Genomic DNA, 27502 nt, shown 5'->3' on the forward strand with positions numbered 1-27502 from the left:
GTAGTAGCGTTGCGAAATATAAAAATTTCTCGCGTTGTAAATATAATAACATGAATTTTATCGCGATTGTTTTTAGTGTTGCGTTTATTTTTTCGCGTTTACTTTCCAGGGTAGTGCCCAACAATTACAAAGCAGCTTAATTAGCTGCATGAGCTGCTCTTTTCCGGTGCCTGAAACGGTTTGTCCTAATTTTTAATCGGGTCTTAATTCTGGTTGCTAAATTTTTAATCGCACTTGATGCCCGACTCTGGTCCGTACAGTTTCAGTTTGTTGAAGAAGGGAAGAATTCCTCTAATTTCATTTCCTACCTTTGTAAGCGCTATGGTCGTTTTCTTGTGCTGGTTGGTAAAGTAGCGAGTGATACCGACATGGTTATGGGGCTCTAGAATCCCATGGACTTAAAAAATACGTTAGATGTCACGTCTTCTCGTATACCTCTTCTGTGGCAACTGCTTTAGTCATCTGTTGGTATAAGAGAAATCTTTATAACGACTGTGGTCAACTGTACCATTTGATCAGGGAAATTCTTAATTTCGTATTATAAATTGCATTATTCGAGAGAGACGATGGATATATTTTCTATGATAGATGAAAGTAGTAACTCGATCGCAAGGTCTAAAATAGATATAGTTTGTGATCTGTATTAAAAGAATCATCGACGCGTATATTTCAAGGATGTTCGTGTAGTTCACACTAGATGGTCACTTTCAGAAACAGAGAACGAAACATTTTCATGCCATGTCCAATGTCTTCAATTATTCATTGTAAATAGTTTATTTATATTCACATCTTAAATGTATGAAGAAGCAGTACTTCCTACTGGCATAATATATTTCGCAGGGACTTATCGTTATTGTTTAAATGTGTATATGATATATAATAGTTTACATTAGCCTTTCTGTAGAATCGTAGTTCCTTATGATAAATAATATAGTATACTGCGATTGAAACTAAAGGATCATTAGTTCATTGTTCAAGATTCTTTCACGCAACAATTTCAAATATTTGTGTAACAATCCTACGCCAATGTGGCACATCCAGGTGGTCGTAGGTCACGCGTGGTCGACTCCACCCTTCGAGTAGTAGGCTTAACCAGAAAGGCCCACCTCTCGTCACCGTCAACCCCCACTTCTTCTTGACATAATTTGATTCATGATGGCTGTACACCGACCAAGACGCCATCTTATAGAGTGCAACGGAATTCGTTGCATGCCTCTATCGCTTGATATTGTAGAACAGAAACAAAATTAGGTCTATTATCGGCTTAGTGTGCAGTCCTTGCAGAACCTATTCCTCTTGCTTCGTAGATGGCGGAATTTCTCGTCCTCCGGAGGCCGAGTTTACGCTTTCGCTGCTTTCGTTAAAATCCATCCAAGGAAAAATTATCCTACAAAATTCTTAGAAACATATACCGTGTCTCTATTTTATTTAAACTTGACCAGTTTTCGCAATATTTTTTCACTTTCAAAACTTTTCTCTTTCGATCGAAACATATGACTATATTTAGCATTAATTGCAATAAGATTGTAAATAAAATTAAACAATTTGCAGCCAATTCGTAACCTCGGCGCGACAGGTCTTTGCCGCGATCATTTTGTCAGGCTTATTTTTAAAGCGGTGTTCGTATTGTACGTCTTACGGTTACGCAATCTCATAACGACGCTCGTCGACCTAAACACGCGCACGTGTCACATCACGTTTTCAGTCATCCTGACACCCACGGGTTGCGTCGGCTGAAGTCTTACCTTCGTGCTCCCATGGGGCCAGTATTCTAGAACATGTAACTGACACTGGTCAGAGGAGAAGCACGGTTTCTTCCTCATTGAAACTGACGCTGACTGAATCCGCACAACACACGAAACGCCCGTGTTCCTCGAGCTTTCCGTTGAATTCCACAAGCATAAATGCAGAAACATCTCGTCTCCGAAATGAAACCGAACTGACAATGAGTAGGACCGATTATTTCTTGCTGACGATGGCACGGTACATTCGATTAACTGCTGATCAAACGAGGGTGATTTTACCCAATTTTATTTTGACGTTACGTTACAAATATGAGTTGCAACGACAGTCAAGAAAGTCAAAGTTGAAACGAAATACGCGTCGAGTCCAGGCCGATAGAGGACCGCGAAGGGTTGGAAAAAATGAAAATCGGTGGGTCCGGAGACAAGTTCTCCCACAGTTTCTCAACGAAGCAGGCCGTTACGATTCGTTGCCAAGATTCCGGCGTCTCTGGAACGCGGTAACAAGAAGCGCCACGGACAACGTGACAGGTTTCGTCGAGACGCGACAGCCAGCGCAACCCAGAGACCACGACAATGGGAGCAGGCGTTGACACTTCGATAGCTCGTGAATCAATATAGCGGGGCTTTCTTAGAAAAATGACGATAGAATGGACGCAGTTGTTTGCGGCTCAGCCGCCCCCGCGCCCCTCCGCCCTTCGCGTTCCGAAGCTGCTGCCAAATCTCAGCCCGTCACCGGCTCGCGTGATTGATATCTATTTCGCTTCCTCCTTCCTTTTATCCGCACCAATCCCACCGCGAAGAGAAAACTATACCGTTCGCGCTTTTGTTTCTGAACGAAAGCCTGTCTCGCGCCGGCTACGAATTCTTCGCGCCCTTCGTTGAAACCTGTTCCTTCGCAAGGATAATTCTTAAGACCGTCGTGGAATCGATAAACTCGTAATCTCAGCAACAATTTCCCTTATAGTAGCAATATTCTCTTCGCGTCTTGGCCTGGGTTGACGCGTTGGAATGCGTCGATCGGTGGCTCGAATTTTTCCATTAACGCAAGCGAACAACTACGTCGGCTATGACGATTGAAAGTTGCGTCGGTCTTATTGGAAAAGCCTATGCTTGGAATGCTCCCCGGGACATTTGTAGCCGACTACCGTGACTATTGACGGCCGCGACACTCATCGTGCAATTTCGCGCAACAACGAGACTTTCAGCTAGTCGTTACACGAGGAAAAGCATCGACCACACAGCGCGGAACACGGGCGTACCACCACCGACCCAACCCTCTAGCAACAGCAACGACGTCGACGGGTTAGGCGATGGAGTACGAACCGAGTTCTGCGGCCGTCACGTCGGAGTGACGAGTGCCCCCTTCGCGTCCCCCGACACCCACGCAGCCCATCCGGCGGGCCAACAACCCAACGTCACCCAACGCCACCTACAACCACCCACCAGAGGGCCCTCCAGGTTCTCCGGAACCGCGGCGCGCGCCCCCCTTTCGCTCTTTGCTTCTCTTCTCTTCTCCGCGTCTCCTCTTCGTTCCTTCAGCCACGGCCGACTAGTAGTCGAGGAATTCGAGTTGCTATAAATCTCCCTTGACGGGCGCGATGCCAGGACGTCGGCGGGGAGGAGGAGGAGACGTGGGTTGCGGAGGGCTACGAGCTGCGAGGAACGGGCGGGGTGGCAGCCCAGGATGCTGGGGGATGGGGAGGTGAAAAGGAAGGGAACGCGCTTCAGCCACACCAGGAATTGTAATAGTTTTGCTCGCAGGGTTAACGCAGTCTAAGGGAGAGCCACCCTGCGATAGTAGAAGAACTCCGAGGCTGATGCCGCTTTTGCAACCCCCTTTCTGCCGCACGACTCGCCCCAGCCTTTGTCGAGGCCCCGCGCGGCCACGATTTTTCCGCCACGACCCTTGGTCTGGATCGTCTTCCTGCCTATTCGCGATTTAAAGTATCCTCGTACCTTGGTTCGAAGACGAGAACGACCACGAGGCCTGGCTAATGGCAGAGTCGCGTATAAACGTTCCTCGGCGAGAAAGATGTATTTTAAGTACTTTCTTTAGGAACTTCTAACTACTTTTTGCAAATGCAGCAGAGAACTGGTTCGCCTGTCTCTGCTCCATCTTGGACAAGTAACAGTGAATTCAATTTGCACACGTTAGGCTAGCATCTCGAGCGGTTCCTTTTTAATTCAAATTAAACTCTATCTATGCTTCGTGTGCTGCGACTGGTTAACCCCCGTTGACCCCTCTCATTCCAGCGAAAATGTTTAGACGGTCTTGTGGATGACTTACGCTGGCTTGGGCGTAGGTACCGTAACCGACCACTTGCCGTTGCGTCCATAGTCCCAATTCGAGCAGACGATGCAGAAACAAATCGCAGCCTCGTTGGCCATTACTGTTGCCGGGAAGGTTAACTACTCTGTTCGTAATGTTTCGCCATCGCGGGTGAAACGCGAGCGAATTACAAATCGATGAGACTGAAAGTAGACATCCTTCGAAGGGAAGGGCGGCGAGGAACCTAGAAGTTTCCAGGTGTCGACCGAATCGTCGTTGCACGTCAGCTAACGGTCGGGTCGCGAGTTCATCAAGTAAGTTGAATTGAAGAAGAACTTGTTTCTTTTGCCCGCGATTCAAGATCCCGATAAGGCGGCCGTGATTCGACTACCATGCCGCGTCTATCTCCTAATGACCCGCGCCGTGAATTGCGGGCACCTTTAATTTACCGATGTTACGTCGATAAAGCTGCCATTTGCCGATGGAAATTTAAATTCCCGCTGAGTCTAATTCCCCCCACCGTGGTCTTGCACGGACGAACGGAGTCGGGGTAGCGGTTAAAAGGTTACGGTTCTGCGAAACTATGCCGCCATCCCGTTCTAGCCAATTCGTCGCATTCGTCGATTCGTATCTCGGATTCTCCGCGTTCCGGATAATAGGATTTTTTAGGGAATAGCGTAGAACACGTCTATTATTTAGAGTTTGATTTTGTCCCTTATAAAATAGTTGATACTAGATTTAATATTCTTAAACGAACGGTAAACAGTAAAGCAGGAAGGGGTTGCGTTGTTTCGACATGGGCCAGTAAATATGCGAGTTTCCAAGAAGCTTCTCGATCGGTGCTTCTGATTTATGGTCGAAACCCTTTTGCTCGAAATTTGCGCCAAGGCCATGCAAATGCATTCCAAGCAATAACCGTACAAAGGAGGAGGATGTCCTTTGCATTTGCCTCGCGTGCCCCTTTCAAAGGCTCAAGGTCCATGGTCCGATGGAATCGGTTCGACTCGTTGAAAGCTTTCCTGAAACTTTCAGGATTTCAGGAAAAATTTTAAACATCCAGAAGCGTCGAACATTTTTCCACAATTTCTATTTGAGGTTCTAAAACTTTGCATAAAAATTGTCAGTTTTTAAAGTGGCGGTTAAGAGTCGCGTTGCAAAGTATAGCGAAAAATTCTGGCAAAGATTGTTCTCGAGAGTAGTTGCAATTCGCGCGATCGATAGATCGAAAGGGGAACGTGGCGAAACGCGGCTGTAAATCGGATTCTCAGCGGGACCGTTATCCGAACCGATGCTACGGAACGGTACTTTTCTCCAAAACAGAGTGCCGGGGCTGTATAACCGCGCTTCGAGAGCATAAATCAATTAAATTATAAATTACTATACAGAAGTTGAGCAAAACGACCACCTGTTGAGGACAGGACGAGGAAGGTAGGACGAATGGGGAAGGTGCGGGGCGAGGGTAGCTATCTCGTAAATTCTCTGCTCCTACCTCGCTGTATCCATGTGTAGAAGTGTTTACTCCTTACTTCCTCTCTTCTTTCATCGTGATCTCCTAGAAAGTTATTTACGAGCCCCTATTGTTGCCCCTCGCGTTACAAGTGGGATGTTAATTAGGCTGTTGCGTTCAACCCTTAATTCCCATTCGGATACATCGAATTCTAAACAGATAAATCCTGATTCCTTTCTTTCTCCGATTGGCAATTTGCAATCACTCTGTGACATTGTTTCTTTTTTAGTACATTTACAATTCACATCGCAATGTCGATGAACTAAATATCGAGACAAAGTTATGAATTTCGGAAAGTAGTTGTACCTTGACGAGGGTGGAATTTGCAGTTTTTCGAGGGGGGGGGGGGGATCGTTTATGTTTAAGCTTTGACGCGGATTTGGTAGATAAGCGTATAATTGGGAATGCGAAGAAAGTAGTAGGTAGGGACATTGAGAGCTGCCAGGGATGATTAATTCTCGCCCGGAAAGCGCCAGACCCTTTGGAACTCGGTTGTAGCGCCCCTTCCACCAGTCTTCTCCTCCTCCGCCCCGTCGACCGACCAACCCCTCTCGCTCTTCGTGCTGCCGCCCCCGTTCCACTCAACCCTCTGGGCCGCTCTTACCACCGGCAGACTTTCTCGTTTCGTTTGTTCTCCGGCCGTGTCATTCGTTATTACATCGTAGAAACTCGCGGATATTTGGAATTCCGAGTGACGTCTAAAGGCCGCCGTTGCTTTAACCGGTAACCCGACTTCTTACCGCCGCGGTCTCTTTGTCTGCTCCCGCTTTTTCCCTCCGCGGCCGTTATTGTCGCTCGTTCTGCCGTTTCTTGCAGATATTTTGCAACGACTTTCTGTTTCGCGGTCGAGTGGGAGAAGCTGAGCGTTAAATTTCCACATACATGAATATAAAGCGACGTTGGGCCGTTGTCATAGAGTCGTGGAAGATTTGTGGCTTCGAGTCGCGGGGCGATTTCTTTTCGGGTGCAATTTTGTTACTTGCGCGAGTTATTTATCGATGACTCCGGATTGCCGGCTACGTGCAATTTGTAATGCAGGCAATGGCGTAAAGGATGGCTGGCTCTGCGCGAGAAAATAAATCGGGAATCCGCGATAACGCTTTCCTCGGACACTCGGTGTCCACCTTAGTTGCAAATACATTGGGAGTGCATAGACTTTTTTTAGAGGTAGATAATATATTTGTGCGCGGAGAAACGGTCATTGTCCGAAAACACGAGAGCGGAGGCGCGTTGAAATCGACGCTAAAATCCCTCGAAGAGGGTTCGAGAGGCAGATCCTCGGAGTCCGGCCATCCGTCTCGTGGCAGGACGGATCTTCTGGCGACTCCTATGGTCAGGCGTTCCGGTTTTCCCAAGCGGCGTAGAATTTTTCTCGGGGTTCCACGGCGCGTCGGTTCGGCGAGAACTCACGAATCCAGGAACGGAGCGCGACGGGGCAGGTTTTCTGCCGGTGGTTTGCGAGCCCGTCGGCCTTAGAAGCGGGTCCGCGCGTCTCGCGGGGAGTGCTCGCGATATCGCTGCTATTTGCATAAGGCTATCGTCTTTCCTTTGTTGCGAGCTCGCCTCCCACGTACGTGGCGAGGCTGTCACTCAGCTCTCGGGGCCTCTCTCCTCGGCCTTCACTCACATCAGCCGCGGATCAGGGGCTCCTCTCTATCTTACCTCGCCGTTTCTTTTCTTCCTCTCCGTACCCTCCTGCTATATCCCCCTCTGCTCTCCTCTCTGTTCCGCCTGACGGCCCTCCTCGTCCCTTCGATTTCAAACCTCCCTACAGAACAGACCCGTACACCCTGTCTTCGCTACCTTGCCTGCATTCCTGCATACAATTACACGGGGCTGCGCTTATGCATTTCGTACGTAACGCTCGCCTGCTCGCTGCCTGACTTTCGACGCAGAACCCGTCGACTTCTGCGCCGACCTTCTGCACGATCGTTTTTGGAAAGCTCGATCGGCCCTCGACGGGGCCTAGGAAACTCTCAGATCCGAAATACTGCTCCACGTTGCACAGTTTTTAATCCAGACCTGTCAAATATACCCCCTTCAATTCTTTCAAATTGGTTGTTATTATGCGTGGATCCTGGCTACGGTTTCTCCACTGTTCTTCTCTGTTCAGAAACTGAAATATATTTTCCAACTCAGTCGTACCCAGTATCAAACACTGACCACTCGTTCACCGACATATGTGCATAATTTGATCCAACCAACATCTCTTAGCACGCAATTGACACCCATCTCAGTCGTCCCAATCTACCGTTCGTACAAGCTTCGAGCCTCCTTCTCTTATACATCAACATTCTACTACTTCCCTCCGATATTCCTCACTCGTAAATCTACGCTTCCTTTGAACACGCTGTCCGGAACCCTTTTTATTTTGCTTCGTCTTTTCTATATTCTATCATTGCGATTATTCGGTACAACGATACCAGATAACTTCAAATTCATCCCCATTCTGTCATACTTTTCATGTAAACGGTTCATATTGAAAAAGTTGACCGTTTTAACTAGACCGTTTATCCTCTTTTTAAAAACAAATCACCGATCGCCCATATACGGAACGGAGTAGAGACTTCGAAAGAAACTGATCGATTACAAGACACGACGATGCGAGTTTCTCGGGGATAATATTCAAATTTTCGAATAAATGCAACCGGTGGGCAACGACGTCGTCGCGTATGTCGATGATTATCGCGGCTCGCTGCCAAATTGGGTAACTCGGTCAAACGGTTTCAGCCCCGCGAAGATTTACATACAAATTGAAGTCGCGCGAGGAGCATCGATCGCGACTGCGAAATATGGTAATCTCGCGCTATGCCGCTGCTGCCATCGATGACTTCGGGAAACGTGCCTGGCAAATTGAATTACACTTGGCGGTGACAGAACCGCCAGGCTCCTTCGAGCTTGCATCCTAAAGGCACCCACGCACGATCAATATTACCGATTATGCATCTTTCCGGAGTTCCTTAGTGGTTCCCTTTCGTCTAAAAACCGTCCTACGAACGTTCGTAAATTGAAAAAACAAGTATTAAAATTGGATTTTGGCCACGCGAAGCCACGGATTCGATTAGAGGCGAAGAGGATGGATGGTCGGGGCTCGAGTGGATCGCGATCGTGGACGTCGAAGGGGAAGGCTATCGGCGCCAAAGACGATAGAAAGCGCATTTTCGCCGTCAGATTTTTTCTCGATCGCGCGTACGATCGGAGGGCAACGATACCCGGGCGTCAAGACAAGAATCTCGACGTTATGGCCGGACAGCCGATCAAAACGTTTGGCCGAACCGCGGCGCGCAAAACGCGCAAAACAAGAATTGGCCAGGGGGATCGGGTGTTCCCCGTAGCGCGCGATACTCCACGGGCGAAGCTGTTTCGTGGCCACGGATGCCGGGTGTCCGTCCGATCGTCGGTGGCTGGTCGCCTGGCCGGGGATGGAATGGAATGGACTCGGCGGAATGGGACGAGGACGGAGGCCGCATTAATAAAACATTAAGGTTTTGTAGACGATGTATCGATGTAGTGTTTATATTATCTTCTTTGATGTCGACATGTGAATTGGACAGATTTGTTATTCAGACTCCGTACATAAAAGTGGTGAAGTCTTGCTCCGCTCCGTTTGTGGACAGGGGCGACTCCGCTCGACGAACCCACGACCACGACGAACGTCCACGACGGCTCGCCCACGGACGGGCAAACGGAACGAACAAACGCGACGCGGACGGACAGACGGACGGATGGACGGCCTGCTTCCAAGTCTCTTCTGGTTCCTGGCGTCGCCTGTCACTCAACCGATCGGCCGCTGAAGGAACGAGAAAGAGCCAGCGGGACGGGACCGGCCTCCTTCGCGACTTTCTGCAATCGCCGCGGAAAAACTGACACACCGCCGGCCGCGTTAGAAGTTTGCCAAACGCGGCCGATCGCCGATCCGCGCCGGGAGCCCGTTAATGGCTTTCCAGAGACACCGATCCGCTTTGAAGAAGGAGTCAGTTTTTCCGCCGGGAACGGGAAACCCGTGGATCTGACACGAACGTCAGCTTTAGACCTTTTGTCCAGTTTGATGTCTTCTGCAATACGATCTCTTACGACGCGCTGCCCGGTACCAGAGTTTACTCAGTCGCGGTTAGGTTTCGATAATAATATTTTTAGCGCGATAGAGACTTTAAAGAGTTTGAAAACTCTAGGAACGGTATCCTATCCATTTGAAATAAACACCAGGCATTCCCCGGGCCAGGCTCTCCACGTGCGACGACTACGTCTCCACTTTATTCCCGAGGAACGCGCGCGGTATCGATACTCGTCCCTCGATGTCGAGAGCTCTCCCGCCGTGCCCCCTCCTCTGAACTCGGCACCGTGATCCCGAACCTTGACTCTTCATTAATCACCCCGCGGTATCAATGACTGACTGAGTGACTGACGCCAGCCGAGAGGTATTATATACCTAAGGCGTTCGCGCGAAACTCTCGCTCGCTTTCCGACGCGGATTTTCCGTACCAGACGTGGAAAGTCGGAAGTCGACGGTCGCGCGAGTTCCTGAAACTGACGTCGAAAATATCGAGGAACAGATTAACGGAAATGATCCTTTTGATTGAGACACGATCGTTTTCGTTGTTGAGCAAGGTGATACTTAAAAAAAGTGACTAGACGCGACTAGATGTTGGACGTAGCGATTGCTTCCTATGAAAAGAAACGTGTTAGCTTATCTTAACCGCGAGAAACCGTTCAAGCGTGCAGCTATCTGGCGGTGTTAGCTTTTTTCATAGAGCACCTATCAGTTAAAGGTTACATATTACGCAAGAAACAGATTACTATGTCTTACATTAATTAATATCACCGTTTAATAGATAAGACTACTAGGTTTTAATTTATGTTTTAAAAATATGAGTTGACCGTTTATTTTATATTTACACACAGCATTATCTTGCACTATCCATCAGCCTCGTTCACGATGTACACAACGGGTGAAACAACAGCGATTAAATTTCACCTACCTGCGTGTTCTACTGTCGTAGTTAGATCGTTAACGACTTTAACGAACGTGTTTTGTTAAAAAAAAAAACAATTTTCTCAAGCTAGATCGGTTCGATACCCAGCTCCATTTTTATCGAGCTTAATCACCGCGATCCAAAATCACTGCGGACACTCGCGCCTCCGTTGCCAGCCCCGGCAATCACCGATCCACGATTGCTCGTGGATCCAGCGAAACGGAAAGAATCGATAATTCGACGGCGCCGGAGTTGGTTCACCGTTCGTTCCGTGCGGTCTATCGTTACGATCTGGAGAACGAAAGTCACGGTCGTCGAGGCGCAACGCCAAGTTAGAGAGAGACTCGGAATCGAGCGGGTAGACCGATCGAATCTGCGCCGTCATCGTCGGTAGCATGGTGAACCTCTTGGAGGAACCGTGGTAAAGAGAGAGAGAGAAGTAGAGTGTTGCTCGCGGGGATCGTGACTTGCGTTCGGGCCTTGTCTTCTCTTGTCTCCTTGTTACACGACTCCTGTCCGTTTCGGTAGTTTTCGAGGGTGTGAGGTTGCTTTATCACGCGCGACCCCCCGTTGTTGTCACGCGATCTTATCAACCCCGGCTCGAGCGGATCCTCGTCGATTCCGGCCGCGCACGAACCTCACGATCACCGATCTGGAATATCGATTCGTTTCCCTTCGAGTAGCGTCGATTTTCTCGCGATCGTACTTTCGAAGATCGCCGTCGATCGGCTCGATAAAGAAATCACGCGCACGGACGGACAAGTACACGCAGAAGCGTGCACGATGGCTCGGATTTCGCGAGATAGGCGAAAATGAATTTGCTCTAGGCAACGATCGGATAAACGATCGCGGGAATCGGTACCCGATCTCTTATTAAGAGGGGCAATTATTCCGCGCTGGTTGCCGCTTGTTATCTTCCCGATGTCCGCGGAGAAACTATTATTCTCCGATGCGGCGAAATATATAATCAGCCGGCCTTATTATCGATAATTACGGATAATACTCGACCGATTGAAATTAAGACTCGACAGCGTGGAACGTGGCCAATTAAAGAACGATCGAGCCGAGCGGAGAAGAAACCGCGCGCGACTGATAACCTCCGGCTGGGCATCGCTCGATCTTTCGACTCCCAATGTTATCGCCGCGGCCTGGAATTTAAGCACTGGGAGTCCGCGACCGATGCACGAGTCGTAAATATAACAATTATCGATTTACGAGTCGCCGGTAATTAACCAGATTTTTATACGTCGCCACTCGTCGTCCCGTTGTGTTATTCCAGCGATTAACGAGCAATTCATAAAACCCTATCGCAGAAGGAGAAACGGTCGCGCTATCGTCGACGGTATCTCGTAATGCGCAATATTCGTTGTAATTGAACCGAAACCTTTCCTCTTACATGCGATATTCCACGAACAAATTGTGCTGCCTCGAACCCGCATACTCGAATCGCCAGTTTCACAGTCCGAGAGACTTGTATTTAAAATATTTTTGAAATTTAGATTCGACTGGCACTGAATTCGTGACTGATTGCAAAGGCAATAGAGCAGTAGAAATAAACACGTAATAAACGAAGAAGATATCTGCCTCCCCTAACCGGATGCAAGAAAATATATAGATGCACTTCCTCCGCGAGAAACGTGTTAATTGGAATTTACATTTCGAGATATTGTACGAGGATCATACTCGACTGACAGCTCGAGCTCGCGTCTACCTTTGTAAATGATATCCGAGGATCTAGCTTTTGCATCGCTATGTTCTGGCTTGTTTGGTCTTCTTTGAACAGGCAAAAACTTGTTTTATAATAACGATAAGCCTTCGCGATAGTTACGGTTTAGTAAAATGTTCAGGTCTCTATGGAATTAAATTGTCCTCTTCTTTGACCATAGTTTCATTATAGAGTACAGACCTCTTTCTAGTTTACAGTCGATTCCTCCACCATATGATTGTATCCTAAATTGTCACCCATCTTGAGAAACAGATTACCTGCAAGTGTACTCGAGGAGACGAGAAAAAGATCGGTGAAGTAGTCAGATATGGCGGTGGAGAGAAGTCCTCGATGGACTTGGGCGGCCAATTAATTTTGATGAGATCGTAGTCGTCAACGTTGTCCAATCTCCGATGGCAAATGATTATCCTGCGGGTGTCGCAAAGAAATGATGTAGCAGTCGTGTGTTTCTGTACGTCATACCATTTAATAATTACAATTTAAATTATATAATTATACGACCTTACGCGTACGGTGCTCTAGGTTACGTAGATGTAATAAGTAGGTATTTTAGTTAGACTATTACGTATATTACATGGAATGAAGTAACATTTGAGTCTGACGCTACACGAACGTAATACTTGAGCTTAATTTAAAGTGGAGAACGCATCCTTCGCACCTGACGAGTAATATAGCTTTCGTTTACGTTTAACCCCGTTTCTTTCCTCCTCGATCCTTCGATCCGGCGACGCGTGAACGGACGCGAACGATCCAGTCGGCTCTGGAAACGAAGGAGAAGAAAGTCTTCCGCGAGAACTCGAAGATCGTGTATCTTTGACGACGGATTCTTTCCCTTATAGAGCACGAAAAACCGAACTCTTGCATTCATAGGTACGGAACGTGTTGTACGACACGCGGCGTGAACAACGAAAAAAAATAATAATAATAATAATAACGAAACAAATAAAATACAATATTAACACTGGACCAAGTCATTAGCAACAGGCTCACTCTCAATAGAATAATAGCGATAATATCAATAATTTCAATAATCATCGTAATAATATTAATAATAATAATTATAATCCTCACTATTCTTTTTTTTAAATATCCCTATAGGGTACCAGGCGGTAACGAAAGAATTTCTAACGTCGAATTTACTTTAATTCGTCGACTAACTTTACCTTCTAATTACGTCAAATATCACATAAAGAAATAATCGTGTCTCGCGTGGCTCGTATACTTTTCCCTTATCGGCTGTAAAAATGAAAAATAATTCGCGGAATCGGTTCGTTCGTTAACGCCTCGTACGATAATAACGTCATTCGATATCGTGTTATCATATATTCAATAGCTATGTACAATTCAACATTAGCCTACTCTTACATCTCTCTTCTCGCCTTGTTCGATTTCACCTTACATTTCTGACCTCTCTCTATCTCACTCTAAATCGCGATAATATACTTTAGATCCCTGTATTCTTCCGAATTTGCTTCGCGTATCGCGCAGTTTATACGACATCTTAGTAAGCACGGAGCGACTGTTAATTGCTTTTCATTATTAGATTTTCGTATCGTACGATAACCAATTAACCCGCGCTTCGCTCGCGAACACGCCATCTAAATTCATTTACACACCTGCCGTTTTGTTCGATTAGGTCGCCGAGGGATCCTCCAATTCCTCCTCCTCCTCTTCCTCCTCCTCGTGACAGCTGCTCCTTTTTCGTCGGTTATTTGCTCGCTCGTATCGCGCGTTGCGCGTTCGCGTGTGCGCAACCAAACGGAAGGCGCATGCGCGGCCGCGAGTAACTTTCGTTCGCAGAGCATCGACATTCGACGAGTTTCTGTGATTTTCAATTAGAAAACTATGTATTTTCCTGCTCAATTTTGAATACAATTGCACCGTAAAGCGAAGAAATATTTCCCGTACGCTACGAATCTCGAATTTCCATCGTTGTACGTCGAAACGCGTTGCTCTGGCGAAGTGATCGCGCGCGATACGCTGAAGAATGTCGTCGCTCGTTTCGTTCGATCGCGGCACAGTAGAAAATCGAGAAAATAATAATTCGTAAAGAGACGTTACCTGGCGCGGAACTCCCAGACGTAGACTAATTGCTTTCTTGTACGATTCTCGGAAACTGGTTCGACGAAACCAAACGAACGACCTATTTCGCACGAAGTCAACCTACATGTATGGACTGTTCAGGAACAATGCCGGTCGACTGCCTCGGGGGAACGTGGATTACATTATTATATTTACAGAGAGACGGCTGATTCCTCAGCTGCCCACCGTTTCCTTCTTAACGTCGTACTACAAATTCAGTCCATTATACGTATCTATAACTCGACTCTGTCACGCGAGGAAGTACAGAATGAAAAAACGTTATATGTCGAGAAGAAAAAAACGAAGAAGAGGAACGAGCGTAACTTTATAGGTTCGGGGCAAAGTGACGCGTATACATTCCCGATTAATTTGGCTTAATGCGTTACGATGCAGCGAACAAGAGTCACGGTCGCGCGTCGACCGCGTCGAGGACTTTGCGTTTCCGTCATCTTAAGCGACCGTTCCTTACTCCCTAGTAAAATACTACGCGTTTCGTCGGCCGTGAGTGGTTCGGGATTTCCTACGAGATTCGCGGGGCGTCGTTCTAGCGGACGTTCAAAGATTCAGCAGCCTCTATCGAAAAACGGCAGAGAATACGTCGAGTATTAATAGGCACCTTACGTACTACGAAGTAGAGACTTTAACGTGCACATAGAAACTACGCTTCACCGGGGGAGGCTGCGTCGATCGCGTAGTTAAGCGCGAATTTAGACTTTGCATTCACGCATCCCGGATTATTCGTGCACGGTGAACAGTGCACACATTAATTTAAACTTTAAACTTATATAAATAATATAAGTATAAACTTTCTGCGATTTCGTTTTACAATTCACCGTGAATGGATCACCCGGGATGCGGAACTGCAAAGTCGAAATTCGCGTTGAGCCACCCCCGATGAACACGCTCTGAGAGACAGATCGAACGAGCGAAAGAAGAGGAAGTGGAAGAAGAAACAAGGAATAAGTACATCAGCGCATCGTCTGTTCGATTTTCGTTGGTTTTCAGGAGACGGGGATGGTGTGTTTGTGGGGATAGGATGGGTGGGAGTGATTCAGAGATGCGAAACAGTGTGCAGCCAGGCAAGATAATTAATTAATTAGTCGTTCAATTAATTAATCACTTAGACCGCTAATTTCTACGCCTTAAACTACTGATTCGGTTTTATCTCACCCGCTGAGGTGGCCTCTCGTACGCGTTCAACACCGGTACTTCGTAATCTAGTCGCGACGAGAGCCCCTCGGAGCGCGTCCAGTCCATTTAATCGGGCGCACGGCGTGCTTGCAGACAATTTTTTGGCTTCCCTTCAACTTCGAATAGTCCTACCGTGTTCGGAGTGTTTCGCGTACACAGACCGATGCTGACGGGTCACGGAACATCGCGGCGTTCGGGCGCAATATTCAAATTTCGAAATCGATAGCGTCGAAGGTAACAAAAACAGGTACTCCAAAAAAACAGAAAAGGGTCAAATCCGAGTTAGGTAGAAACAACAAGACTACACGATAAGAGTCTCGAAACACGGACGTGTCGTTCCACGGGTCTCCGTGGCAAAAAATCTCGAACCCTTTGGTCCCGGCGTATCGGAGGATGCCTCCGCCGGACAGAGGGGAGGGGGGGAAAAAAGGAAAGCAAGCAGAAGGAGAAGTAGAAATTCCGCTTGACGAGTGACAATCCGTCGAGGCATCGGTGGCCTGTGTCAGACCCCGTCGGGTCTCACCACGTGTCCTACTGGAAGTGAAGTGTCTCGGCCCGGCGGGTCACGCGTGACGTCGGTGACCCGACCGGGCCGAAAGCGGAAAAAAGCCTTTTAGAAGTTCTGCTCGCCGTACATCCCGGGGAACCGGACAGCGTGTGCTCCGAGCTCGGCGGGCGAGAACTCGTCCTATGTGGCCAAATGAGCGAACTGGCCTGGGTGGGGCGCGAACTGGTAAGGGTGGCCGTACGGCGACATGTGGTACGGTACAATGTTCATGCTCGCCATCTTGTGCTCCTTTTTCCACTTCATCCGCCGATTCTGGAACCAGATCTTTATTTGACGTTCCGTCAGGCAGAGGGCATGGGCGATTTCGATGCGACGCCGCCTCGTCAGGTAGCGGTTGAAGTGGAACTCCTTCTCCAGCTCCAGCGTCTGATACCTGGTGTACGACGTCCTCTGTCGTTTCGTCTCGCCGTTCGCGTTCACCGTGCCTGTAAACCAAATTGCTCAGTTAGAGGACTCGTCGAACTAGTCTTCATAGACAGGACAATCTACAGCAATGCTTGGATAATGTTTATTTTTCTGTTAGTGGGAGTTTAGCAATATATTCGCGAGGTTTTTCCGAGTAAAACAAGTCCAAACACGATGAGGTTACAGGGGGAGTCTCGGTAGTGGGGAGGACTTCACTTATCCGATCGAAACTGAGTTGCAGTTATCCGAGCATTGACTTCGAATCGACTTAATCTTTAGGGGTACCGACGACATCGATAGTCAGATCGGACGCAATTGATTAGTCAAGGCCGTTTGCTCTAGCGAGGAATCATATCGAACAAGGCTACCACTTTTACACCAGGCTAATAGGGGTCGTAGACTCAACGATTTATCGAACGATGTGTCGTGCGTCGAGCGGTAATGATAGTCATATTGCGGCGCCATACTACCATTCAACACTACGTCTGCGACAGGTTGTACAATGCTTTACAATTATCGGTGAAATAATCGTATCAACCAAAATTATATAACTTGCCGCACGATAAATCGGTGTGTCTGGAGAACCCTGTAACTTGTCTCTCTATTTGCTGGCTAGTTTATGTTCCTATACACGAAGATATATGGTTGAGGTAGTTAAATGAGTTCAAGGAGCGACCTTGAGTACGAGGCCTCCGACGACTGTCACAAATTTTCTCGTATTTCAATTATTGTCGATTATTATTCCGATATATAAAGTTTAGGACGTATTTGTCTGTGTTCATGATTATTGGCGCGCGTAATTAGCCTTGCTTAGGGCGCATAATCGTCTGGCACCGACCCTGCTGGCATGTGATCCAAAGTCACATCCTGCTACGATCAGAGTCATTGTAGGTGCACCTGCACCTGTTCGATCAGGTTTACCTAAATTGTTAGGTTGAGTCGTGAGTAGTTTCCAGTGCAACTAGTGATTTATGACTGTCCTCATAAATTTCAAACGATCCATAGTCTGGTATGGCCTTTGCGTTTACTTGGCGTTCAAGGGTGTGCTAGTTTAAAAACAGTTGTCCCCCGGTATAGATCACAAACACTGCTTTACTAGTGATTGAAACAGTGGCTTCTGCATTTTTGCCTACAAATTGAAATTACCCATTAGTAGACAATCTCGTTACGGTAGTCGAAAAATTGGGTCACACATGACAATCTGTCAGGTTGACGAAGGGAACGAGCGAGCTCGGCCGAACTCAAAGCGAATCTCAGTCGAAGACTCTTCTGTGCGAGTGTTGGGACCACAAAGGATTAATTCATTACGAGTTACTGCGACGTTATGAAACACGACAGCACTTTATGTTCGGCAGTCAGAGTCGAAGAAAAATTGCGAGAAAAAGTACCAGCACTCGTCGATCCTAAGGGGTTGTCGCTTCTGCGCGACAATGCCACACACAGCGAAGATCCGCTGAAAAAGTTAATCCCAAAGTGCAGCCAAAAATTTGTCTAGTTCTTTAAAGTTTGCCCAAGAAAATGGCGACTATTTATGACTGGACTCGACATACTTTCTCTCCGAAAATTCGATCGAACGCAAAAGTGTTGATAATCGAGTGGGCTCGCGATTCGCGCAATGATTCCAACCCTCGCGGTTCAACGTGTCCGAGTGGTGTTGTTGAATTGATTGGACGCGTGTTGCAACGCTAATCGAGAGGAATACAAAAAAGAAGGAGAACCGTGTACGGTCGAATACGGTTGAAGGGATCGCGATACACCGGGTAAGCTCGTATCGAACGAAGGGGGAACAAAAGGGGACGATCAAAGGCGCGCGGCGCATAATAGCGGGGGCTCGGCGTGTAACGCTTCGCGAGTTCGTTAATTATTTCAACGAGTTTAATGCATCGACCGTTGCTACTGGATCGCGAACTAGTCACTTGGCAGCTGTTTTACCTATTTGCTCAGCACGCCCGTGCCATAAATAATTTTGCAACGCTGTTATTACGATACTCCGCCTATTACACCTATCTCCCTCGTGTTGCAAAAGCTACGACTATCTGGTAATGAATGGCTCGGGCAACGAGCATCGGAGAAACCTCGAGGCCGGCTTTAAATACCAATAACCTGTTACTTCTGCTTATCCAGCACCGCGGAACGACTGGTCGCGAATAAATACTCTGATTCAGTCGCGGGACCTTAATATTCCAATTGCGTGATAGCCGAGATTTAACGCTTCAGTTTTGCCGGTAGAAACGGAGAATTACATAATGAAGAAGTCAATTATCCGTGAACTAATCCTTTGATCGTGGATTTCTGCATAGGGTCGCTAGTTAAATGTAACGCGATCGCGTACATTTTCTTTATCGGACCGTGTAGGTACTTCAAAGTCACTCCAATATAATTTATATCCTGTCCAGTCGCTCTCTGAATGGTGGCAAACAATAACCACGAACGTACACACAATAAGAACAGCGCATACTTCGAGGGTGAAGCATCGACAATGAGAAAAAGAACTTTATTTACTAAAGATTCCGTTAGGAATAGTGAAAGCGATAGGAAAAGTGCTTGGGAATGGTTAGAACGTTATCTCTGAGAGTTTATACACGTAATGGGTAAATTACAGCTTCCTGCAAGATGAATGTTCATGATTATTCAATATGTTACTAGTACTCGATCAACTAAGAGTACAGGAAAAAAATAGTGCTTCGGTATTTTACTCGCAGCTCGACATTTATCAATTTATGACAGTTTCGCGTCTAGAAATTTGCTATCCCGGGCGAATTAATTCGAAAAGTATGCGTTTATCAAGGAATGCGCATAAATCGTCTAGGGGGCTATTAATAAGAACAAGTTACTCATCCTAGAAGCGACAAGTTGTTTGCTCGAACGATAGTGCCTTCAATTTCATTCTTAAAAAAGAACTCCAGCGTCGTTATTGTACAATAATAAATTTTCCGTTGAGCGAGTTTTCCTGTGATTCATCTTGCTCGAAGATAAGGGGGGAAAGAGTCCTTTCTAAATTGAATACGAAAGTAATTCATGTTTATATATTGAGTTGGTGGAATGTTTGATAAGTTTTCTAGTATCGAAAGAATTCAATTTTATGGTTTTTTGGGAACGGAGAAAGTCGAACGTTTTGGATCATTGATCGAAGCAGGTGCTAAGCGAGACGGGTTCATGCTTCAAACAGGATCGTAGATCCATGTCAATGCGGATATTAAAGAGTCGGCTCATTTACAGCAATAATGAACACGCTATTAATAGCATCGCAAGAGGGAGAGCTGAGTGCGATTCGCTCAGGGACTGCGATGCTGCCGCAAGAACTGCAACAGTCGCGTGTGCGAAAAACAAACTATCCAGATGGGCGCGAAAAACATGAAAAACATAAACACGACATAAGAAAACACTGCCGACTCGAAACATCGCGAAAAGAACTTTGGAAAGGTTCGTCGTTGGTCGGAACAGATGCTGGAAGTCGAGAATTAATTGGTACAATCGGGTTAGGTTAAAAAATCTTGAGAGATTGGATCGTCTTGGTATCTAAATTAAAATAGAAATAATTGGGTTGGTTTAAAGAATCCCTGTTTCGTCGAATCGTTGCACTATTGATCTTTCTAACCAAGACCTACTTAAGCCACAATTTGAATTCAATGACAGTACTTGTTCGCATGTATGGTTTCACCTGGCTTTGGGAAGGCATAATGGACAATACCAAGTACAGGAAGTTAAACGGTTGCCATAATCTGCCTTGGGCGGAGACTCGGGTTCGGCACGTGTGTCGGTGCTTAACAGGTGCCCTCCGTTCATTATTCATTGCAGCTTATAATTGAATGTGTTTTTATTTCGAATCGATCCATTTGTCCACGTTTCCTCTATTAAAAAAAATATATAAAATAATCGAGCGATTTTCTCGTGAGCGTGAAAATTCATTCGCGACAAGGGAGGGGTATTCGAGCTTCCGGTGTAACCCTTGGCGAGGTTTCGGCGCGACGGCGTCGAGGTGTCCAGCGAAGCTTAATGACCGAACCCTTCGAGCATCGCGTTATCGCTTTCCTCCCGATGTAGCACGTCCCCGTCCTGACTTTTTAATAAATAGTGGTCCGGCTGTCTGGCTACGCATCTCGTTTATTCGGCACACCTAGCCGTTTTGTAACGGACGAACGGAATTCCTTTTTCTGGCCGGGCTCATTATTATACGACAGTCGAACGCGCGAACTTAGACGGCACGCGCAACCCGAGGTCCGTGAACGAGGCCTGGGGGATCGAGCGTGCTCGATCGTCCTCCCGCATCCTCTCTATGGATCCTTTCTGGTGATTAATTGCTATCCGTGTCCCGCTGACGTCGATACAACCTATGGCGCGCCGCGGAGACAATCTGGACTCTCGTTCCTAGCGACGGTCACTCGGTTCCTTCTTCAATCCCTAAGCCGGATAAATAGCATTCAACGACGAATCAACAGTTTTTAGCCATTTGCAAACACGCTTCGTAAATTCATTAATAACACGGTCGTTTATAAACTGGTATAGTCCAGGTATTCGAGGATAAAGGAGGGCCCAGCGAGGCGTCTATTATTTAAAATTGATTCGGTTCTGCCTAGGCATCCTTTAAATAGACGAGTACACGGTGAAAGCCAGGGGAGAATCGGGAAAAATGGCGGTGCGTCAATCCGAAAGGGAGTCGCACTTCATCGCGAGCATCGTGAACACGGATCAAACTATTAGTATAAACCCCAGCGCCGCTAGGGTATGTCATCGAGAAGGACAACGCGCGCGATGCTTTTTCTAAATCCTCGTCGATGATTAATGGCTATCCGCGCGCGCGTTTCGTCGACGTCGCATCGGGCCACGGCTGAAAGAATGCCACGACCAAGGATTCGCATCAACAAAGCCCCGGACGGTGCTCCAGCGCAACCGAGTGCCGCCTTTTGAATAATCTGAATGCGTTCGCGGATCCGTATTCGACGCGAGCCGCGAACAAAGCCTCCGCGGATAATGATCCATTATCAGCCGGTGATAAAGATAGCCGCGTACCGGCCTGATATTCCGTGACTCGAATGCGTGGCCGGGTTGAAATTTCTTTCTTTCGAGACCTGACCCGATGATTAATCGCTGTCCCTGTCTTGTCAACGTCGATGCACCGGGTTGCACAGAAGAATGTGGACCCAGTGAAAGTCGAGGTGTGTATCGTTGTTTCTCGCTATCGACGTTCGATTTAGTTCCTTTTTACTTTTCATTTTAATATATGATTCCTTCCTGACTTCCTTTTGCAACTCGGAAGATTAATGCCACTTTGCTACCGTCATCGAGTCGGGGACGTTCAAGGTCCTCCCCCACGTGTAAATCACTCCAGACTTTTAGTATGATTTCTTTAAAATAAAAAACAGACACGAGCCAATCTAAATTTGTAGGTGGGTCTAACGAACGTTTGTTGAAAATGTCTAATGCCAGGTGTTCCCTTGAAAGATTTTCACGATCGAGCAGACGAGATCAACGTGACGTGAAAGGAACTGTATTTATTGAATAACTGGGAGGGAATCTAATTATATGGCATTTACAATGTTGATGGAGAGCTTATTCACTCGACACCAGTTTTCAAGCCTATCAATATCAAGCATACTCGAGGCATCAGGCTCGGAAATTATTATTTTAAACACCTTCGGATCTCATTAACAATATCGTTAACAGAATAAATAGGATCTAGATACGAACCTAGAGAAACACAAGAAGTGACTGTAACCGATCTCGAGTAAGGGTTATTAACTTTGATTATTTGCACACGATCGACTAGAAGATAAGAGTCCAATGTAATTGCACGGATGTCGATGGAATGCAATGTAGATATTAAGATCGAAATCGATAAGAACCGAATCAACTTCGTCGAGCGTAGAAAACACGCAGTCGCAAAGTGTCACGCGATTGGTGCTAACAAATCCGAAAGTTTATAAATCATATTAACGTAGCTCGATGCAAGATACTCGCGTAAATTTCGAATCCTCGCATACCACTCGAAATTCCCTCTTAAAATAGAGGCCACCCCCGTCGCTTCGCGCAATCAAGCTTCCGTCCTGTCGAGATAAATGCGTAAATCATTTTATTCCCAGAGACGAGCGGCGTGGCGAATAGGTTTCCCCCGCTTTATATTTTTTCCGCCGAGCGTGGAGAACTCGAGGACCGAAAATAACCCGGAGAAATAGTCCGACAGAATCGCGACGATAATTAAACTATCGCGAACGGGGTCAACTACTATCGCGAAATTTGTTCCGCGAATGATGAATAGCGATCGCGCGAGAGATCGGTTCAACGTACGCGTGGCTGGTCCGCAATCAACGATATCTTTTCACTCGGCCAGGAAGAAGATATTACCGGTAATTAGAGGAAAGCTGGCTCGCGCGAATCGCCGCGGAACAACGTTTTATTAGCAATTTGTTTCGAGTCACGCGCGTTACCCTTTCGAGTCGAATGAAATCTCGCTGGCCTCGATTAATTCGCGAGAACTAATCGACGTTAATAACGAGCAATTATTATAGTTTCGCACTCTGCACAGACGTTAAATGCTCTTTTGAATTCAACTACCCGCTAATCAATAATATTATCTTCTCCTGCATAGTTATATTCAATTTTTAAATCGAGGTTTGACTATGTTTGGCTCGCATTGGGAATAGTTTGCCGGCCGTTGACGCGACACGTGGTTTCTGCTTGGAAAAAGTTGACAGTCGTTGACGCGGTACTACATCTTTGCATTAGAAACGAACGACGGACGGCGACATGGTATTGCGTCATTTAATAAGGAAAACCTGACAGTCACTCGTCAGACACCGAAGAAGCCACAGGCGCGCACAGTCAATGCGTGTCGCCGTGATACACGATTTGTATGGACATTTTGCAAAATATCTCTTCTACTGGGAAATACTTCCCAGATTACCATCCATCGATGACTACTGAATTATACATGAATTATGAAACCGCGTTACGTTCGTTTCACGAACTCTGTCCGTCGTTTCTTTCGTGCTTCTTCAATAAACCGGCTGAATAAAAAATCTCGATGCGTACCAAAGAAAAATCTTTATACAATTTCCGTTTTACAACGCTTCGCATTTTTCGTACGGTTTACGGTAACTGGAAATAGAAGACAGCAACGACAGGGAGCCTTGTTTAGCCGCTTTAATTGCGCTTTGAGCCACTCCAATCCTTGCACGTCAACCATTTTATAACAAAATATACCGACTGTCAACAGTGGGCACGTCTTACAAATAAGAGCAGCTGCAAGCATTCGCTGCGTTCCCCTTTGTGCCACGGTACGCGTCCAAGAAGATTACCAAGTGGAAAAGAAGAAGGAATAGAATCGTAATAAAACTACGCCGTTCGTATCAATATACACGCAATCGTGCAATAACAAAAGCGGATTCCGCGCTCCAAACGAAGCTTTCGTATCGGGAATCGACGAGTTGCCGAACGAATGGGAGAAAGTTGTATTTAATAACGAAGAATACCAAGTTGTTTCGTAATTAGTTCGGGTATTGGAAACTGCAATTGGATGAAGATCGCGTTAGATTGCGATTTCGGTGTTCCGTCCGGGCGATCGAAGGTTTATTTGGCGGGTTGACGGGTATGGCAGAGGAGAGCAAAAATGTTTGACATCCACGGAACGGCAGGAAAAGGGAGGGAGGGCGACAGGGTCATCGTGTCGCATAGCTGTCGGTGGCGCGAAGACACCGAGGCGACCGGTGCGGAATGAAAGACTGCGCTAAGCGCAGGGCCGTGTCGTGTCAGGCATCTCGGTGTCACCCCGTGTCGTCTAGCGTTTTCGTGGCTCGCTCTTAATAGAACGGGCCACTCGCCCATGTATTCGTACAGAGAGGCCTGTACCGAACGTGTCACTGGCTGCCAGTCGCCAGACCGTTTTTGACCGAGCTGACTGACAGACCGGCTGGCTAAGGCTGACTAACGCGTGACCGGGATAACCTCCAGCGACCCCGCTCGATCGGCCTCCATGCTGTTTCTGACACGATTAGGGGCGGGACTGATATCGCGACACACTCTGGCCAATTTTCTTCACGAATAACCCATTAAACTGTTACATCCATTCTTAAACTACGATCACGGTTCGTTACTCGTATAGAAATAATTGGGTCGAATAATTTCTTCGATATCGAAAAGTCAGACTTACAAAAACATACTCTCTGTGTCAACATCTCAGACTTGCTCGGTGGTTAGGATGTAAAGAATAGTTTCTTTCGGCGTTGCACAACAATTAAATCGCGCTTCTCACGATGGACTATCTGGAGAACGTTCAACTTTGTATTCAAATCCGTCCGACGCAGAGATCGCGAATTTCGTAGACGAAGAGTTTCGCGCATAAATATTCATGCACTTAGGCCTACGCCGAAGCACTCGTCCATAAATTATGACGCGTGTACCTGTTTTCGTCTCCGAGCGGTACAGTTTGTTATCGAAACTTCGCTCGCACGCGCCACTCTCCGGCCGATCCCCAATTATCAATTACGCAAGATCTTCTTATCAGGGACAACGTAATGCCCGCTTTCGCAATGAAATATTCATGGCTATTTGTTCGGTGTACGGATCGCGACTCGACCGTGTTCCGAGCTCCTAAACGAGCCATTAGGGAAACGCTGAAAGGGAAACGCGGAACTCGGGGTTGGCGACAAGGTAGACGGCCCGAGGGGGGGCCTAAAAATAAAATCGCTCGTTCGGAGTTAAAATGACAAGGCGGTATCGAGGAGTACGCGAACCACGGAGCTATTGTTTTGAAACGAGAAGGTAAAAAAAGAAGCGACAGAAACGGAGAAACAGGGGCTACGCGAAACTGTTAGCCAAGCATCCAGGCCGAAACAACGACAACTTTTTAAGAGGCATTATCTCGTTGGCTCGGCCGTACGATCTTGAGGCCGTGGACCACCTAGGCTTCAAAGATGCAATCGTAATTGCATAATAGGCACGATAAACTGGCCGGGTTATTTATGAACCTCTTCTCTTCTTTTGTCGGCCGTGTCAATGGGGAGCTGAGATTTGAACGGCGCTGGATGTGTTTCAGTGGATCGGGCCACGATGTCGGTCTCGAGTAGATTTTAGATTCTAACATCGTCTTTGTCGTCGTGCCACGCGGTGCTCCTTCGCCTCCCGGTTAATCTCCGCGACGAGGATCGATGATTTATAATTTCTACGGACACAGATTCCTGTTCGAAGCTATAAATACTTGTTGCTCCGAGTCCGTCGTGTTCGAAGCCCGATAAGCTGGGCCTGAGACATTGGTTTGGCATTTGGAAATTGAAAAAGCGTATCGTTCTCTAAAGTAATTATTTATCTTTTGTTGTTAGAACTCTCGAAGATTCGCTATTTGCTTATTTGCATTTTAATTTAGGCTGCTAGAGTCAGAATCTCCGAACGAAACTGACACTTTACCATTTCTGCGTCCATTCCGCTTTTTACTCGAGCCGAAGGCTGAAATTCCGTGGCAACGACATTCTTTCCGTATGTTCCACGCGGCCGGTCTTAGTTTAATGAAATACAAGGCATCTCTCGTTGCCCCGAGATCACGCGAGCGCAGGATTTTTCCATACATTTTAGGAATGCGCAGGTATGGATTTATGGTCGCGCGTTCAGCCGTAGCCCAACGAATTCGTGTTCGAGAAAAGGCATTTGGTCGGCCGTAAATGTTTAACACTGACGTGCATTTGTAAGAGCAGGTCCAGATGCTCGGTGGAAAATGGTACCCTCATAGTTACTAATCGTCACGATACGTCCCAGGTCTTTAATAACGATAATAATCGTAATGGTTCTTTACTATATTAAAGTTGCGTGGATTAATGGATTCGATAAAATACGATAAGCAGATGTGGAGATGAATTCACAGGTACAGTGCAAACGCGAGGTGCAGCTGCTATCATAAATATATACTAACTCGTTATTGATGCGCTATTCAGTATTCGACAAATGCGCTGAATTCGTCTCAGGGTTCTCAATGTCCGCCATTTAAATGTGATCCTCTGTTTGACCCCTATTTCCTTACAGTACTTCTCTCATCGAATTTTCGTTGTCTGCGGGTTGTCCAAAGGCAACAATTTATGTTCGAACCAACGTACAGAGCGTGTGTTATCTTTGCAATCAAGTGTTTTACACCCATGTAAATTCAGTCCAAGTGCTTTTCGATTAAAACAGTTCTATTCGAGTCTTGGAAGCTACCGAACTCAAATATTGCGTAAGAAGACCAGAAACCTATTTCAACAAAAGTGCTCTCGACAAACTGTCTGCACGTTGAACCAGTTCACGAAGATTCAAGGTTGTAGAGCTACGCAAAAGTTCCTAGCTCCGGAACGTCGAGTCGGTCGGTATCCCCCGGTTTAATTTCTTTCTTGTCATTAAGTCGCGAATCGTAGGACGTTCCATTATTTCTTTTGGAATTCCCCGATCGATCGGTCAGATCGAAGCGGTCGATAGGGCCCTGGTAACTCGCGCTCGTATCAGATAACTGGCCAGATACGCGTGGCAGGGGTTAGCGGTGGTAAGATTCTATATATACTTTGGTAGAATCCGCTCCTAACCGGCATACTGGAACTACACAGGGCCGCTATCATGCGCGAAGCATTCGCCATGGGGCCGTGGAATGCGACACGCGGCCGTTTCCGAGCGTCAGATTCTGATTCCGTCCAGCCTGCTTAATCGAGCGATTCTACTGTGTGCTCGCGGTTTACCAGTTGCTCGCGTCTTCGCCGCTCCTCTCTCGCGACAAAGACGATTAATTGCGCGTCTTGGAAGATAATTCCGTCTTGCTTCGCGGCGATATCTGCATCACAAGGGGCGACGATCCCTTTGATCAAACGCTAGGTGCTCCTCAGTTTTTCTGGGATTACCAGAATACTATTAAAACGCGACTGTCGTTGGGCACTGAGGATGCAGCTAAGTCTTCCTAGCTTTAGACAGATTAACAATTTGTACTTGGTGAGAAGGTAGCAACACTGTTGTCCTCGTTGAATGTTCCGATGTGTTAGCTTTTGCGTTAGGTTGCAACTTGTATAGCACTGTGCAACTCTATTTTCAAA

The 27502-nt window shown here is 46.8% G+C and overlaps 1 protein-coding gene across 2 annotated transcripts in view; it reads right to left on the reverse strand.

The window, feature by feature from the left end:
• Nucleotides 1–5022: 5022 nt before the first annotated feature.
• The window catches only part of LOC143340290 (uncharacterized), a 43456-nt gene continuing 20976 nt past the window's right edge, over nucleotides 5023–27502 (reverse strand). Inside the window, exons 2-4 of one of the 2 annotated variants that reach the window (XR_013079409.1) lie at nucleotides 12879–16486; nucleotides 12478–12628; nucleotides 5023–5118 (exon numbers count right to left, since the gene is read on the reverse strand). Coding sequence is in view for 1 of the 2 variants with exons in the window: in XM_076762058.1 (XP_076618173.1) it covers nucleotides 16182–16486 (305 nt within the window). In the remaining variant the exon portion in view is untranslated. Of the gene's footprint in view, nucleotides 5119–12477; nucleotides 12629–12698; nucleotides 16487–27502 lie in introns of those variants that run through there. The other variant, XM_076762058.1, reaches the window with a different exon arrangement.

Source organism: Colletes latitarsis, chromosome 3, assembly GCF_051014445.1.
Source record: "Colletes latitarsis isolate SP2378_abdomen chromosome 3, iyColLati1, whole genome shotgun sequence".
Lineage (NCBI taxonomy): Eukaryota > Metazoa > Arthropoda > Insecta > Hymenoptera > Colletidae > Colletes > Colletes latitarsis.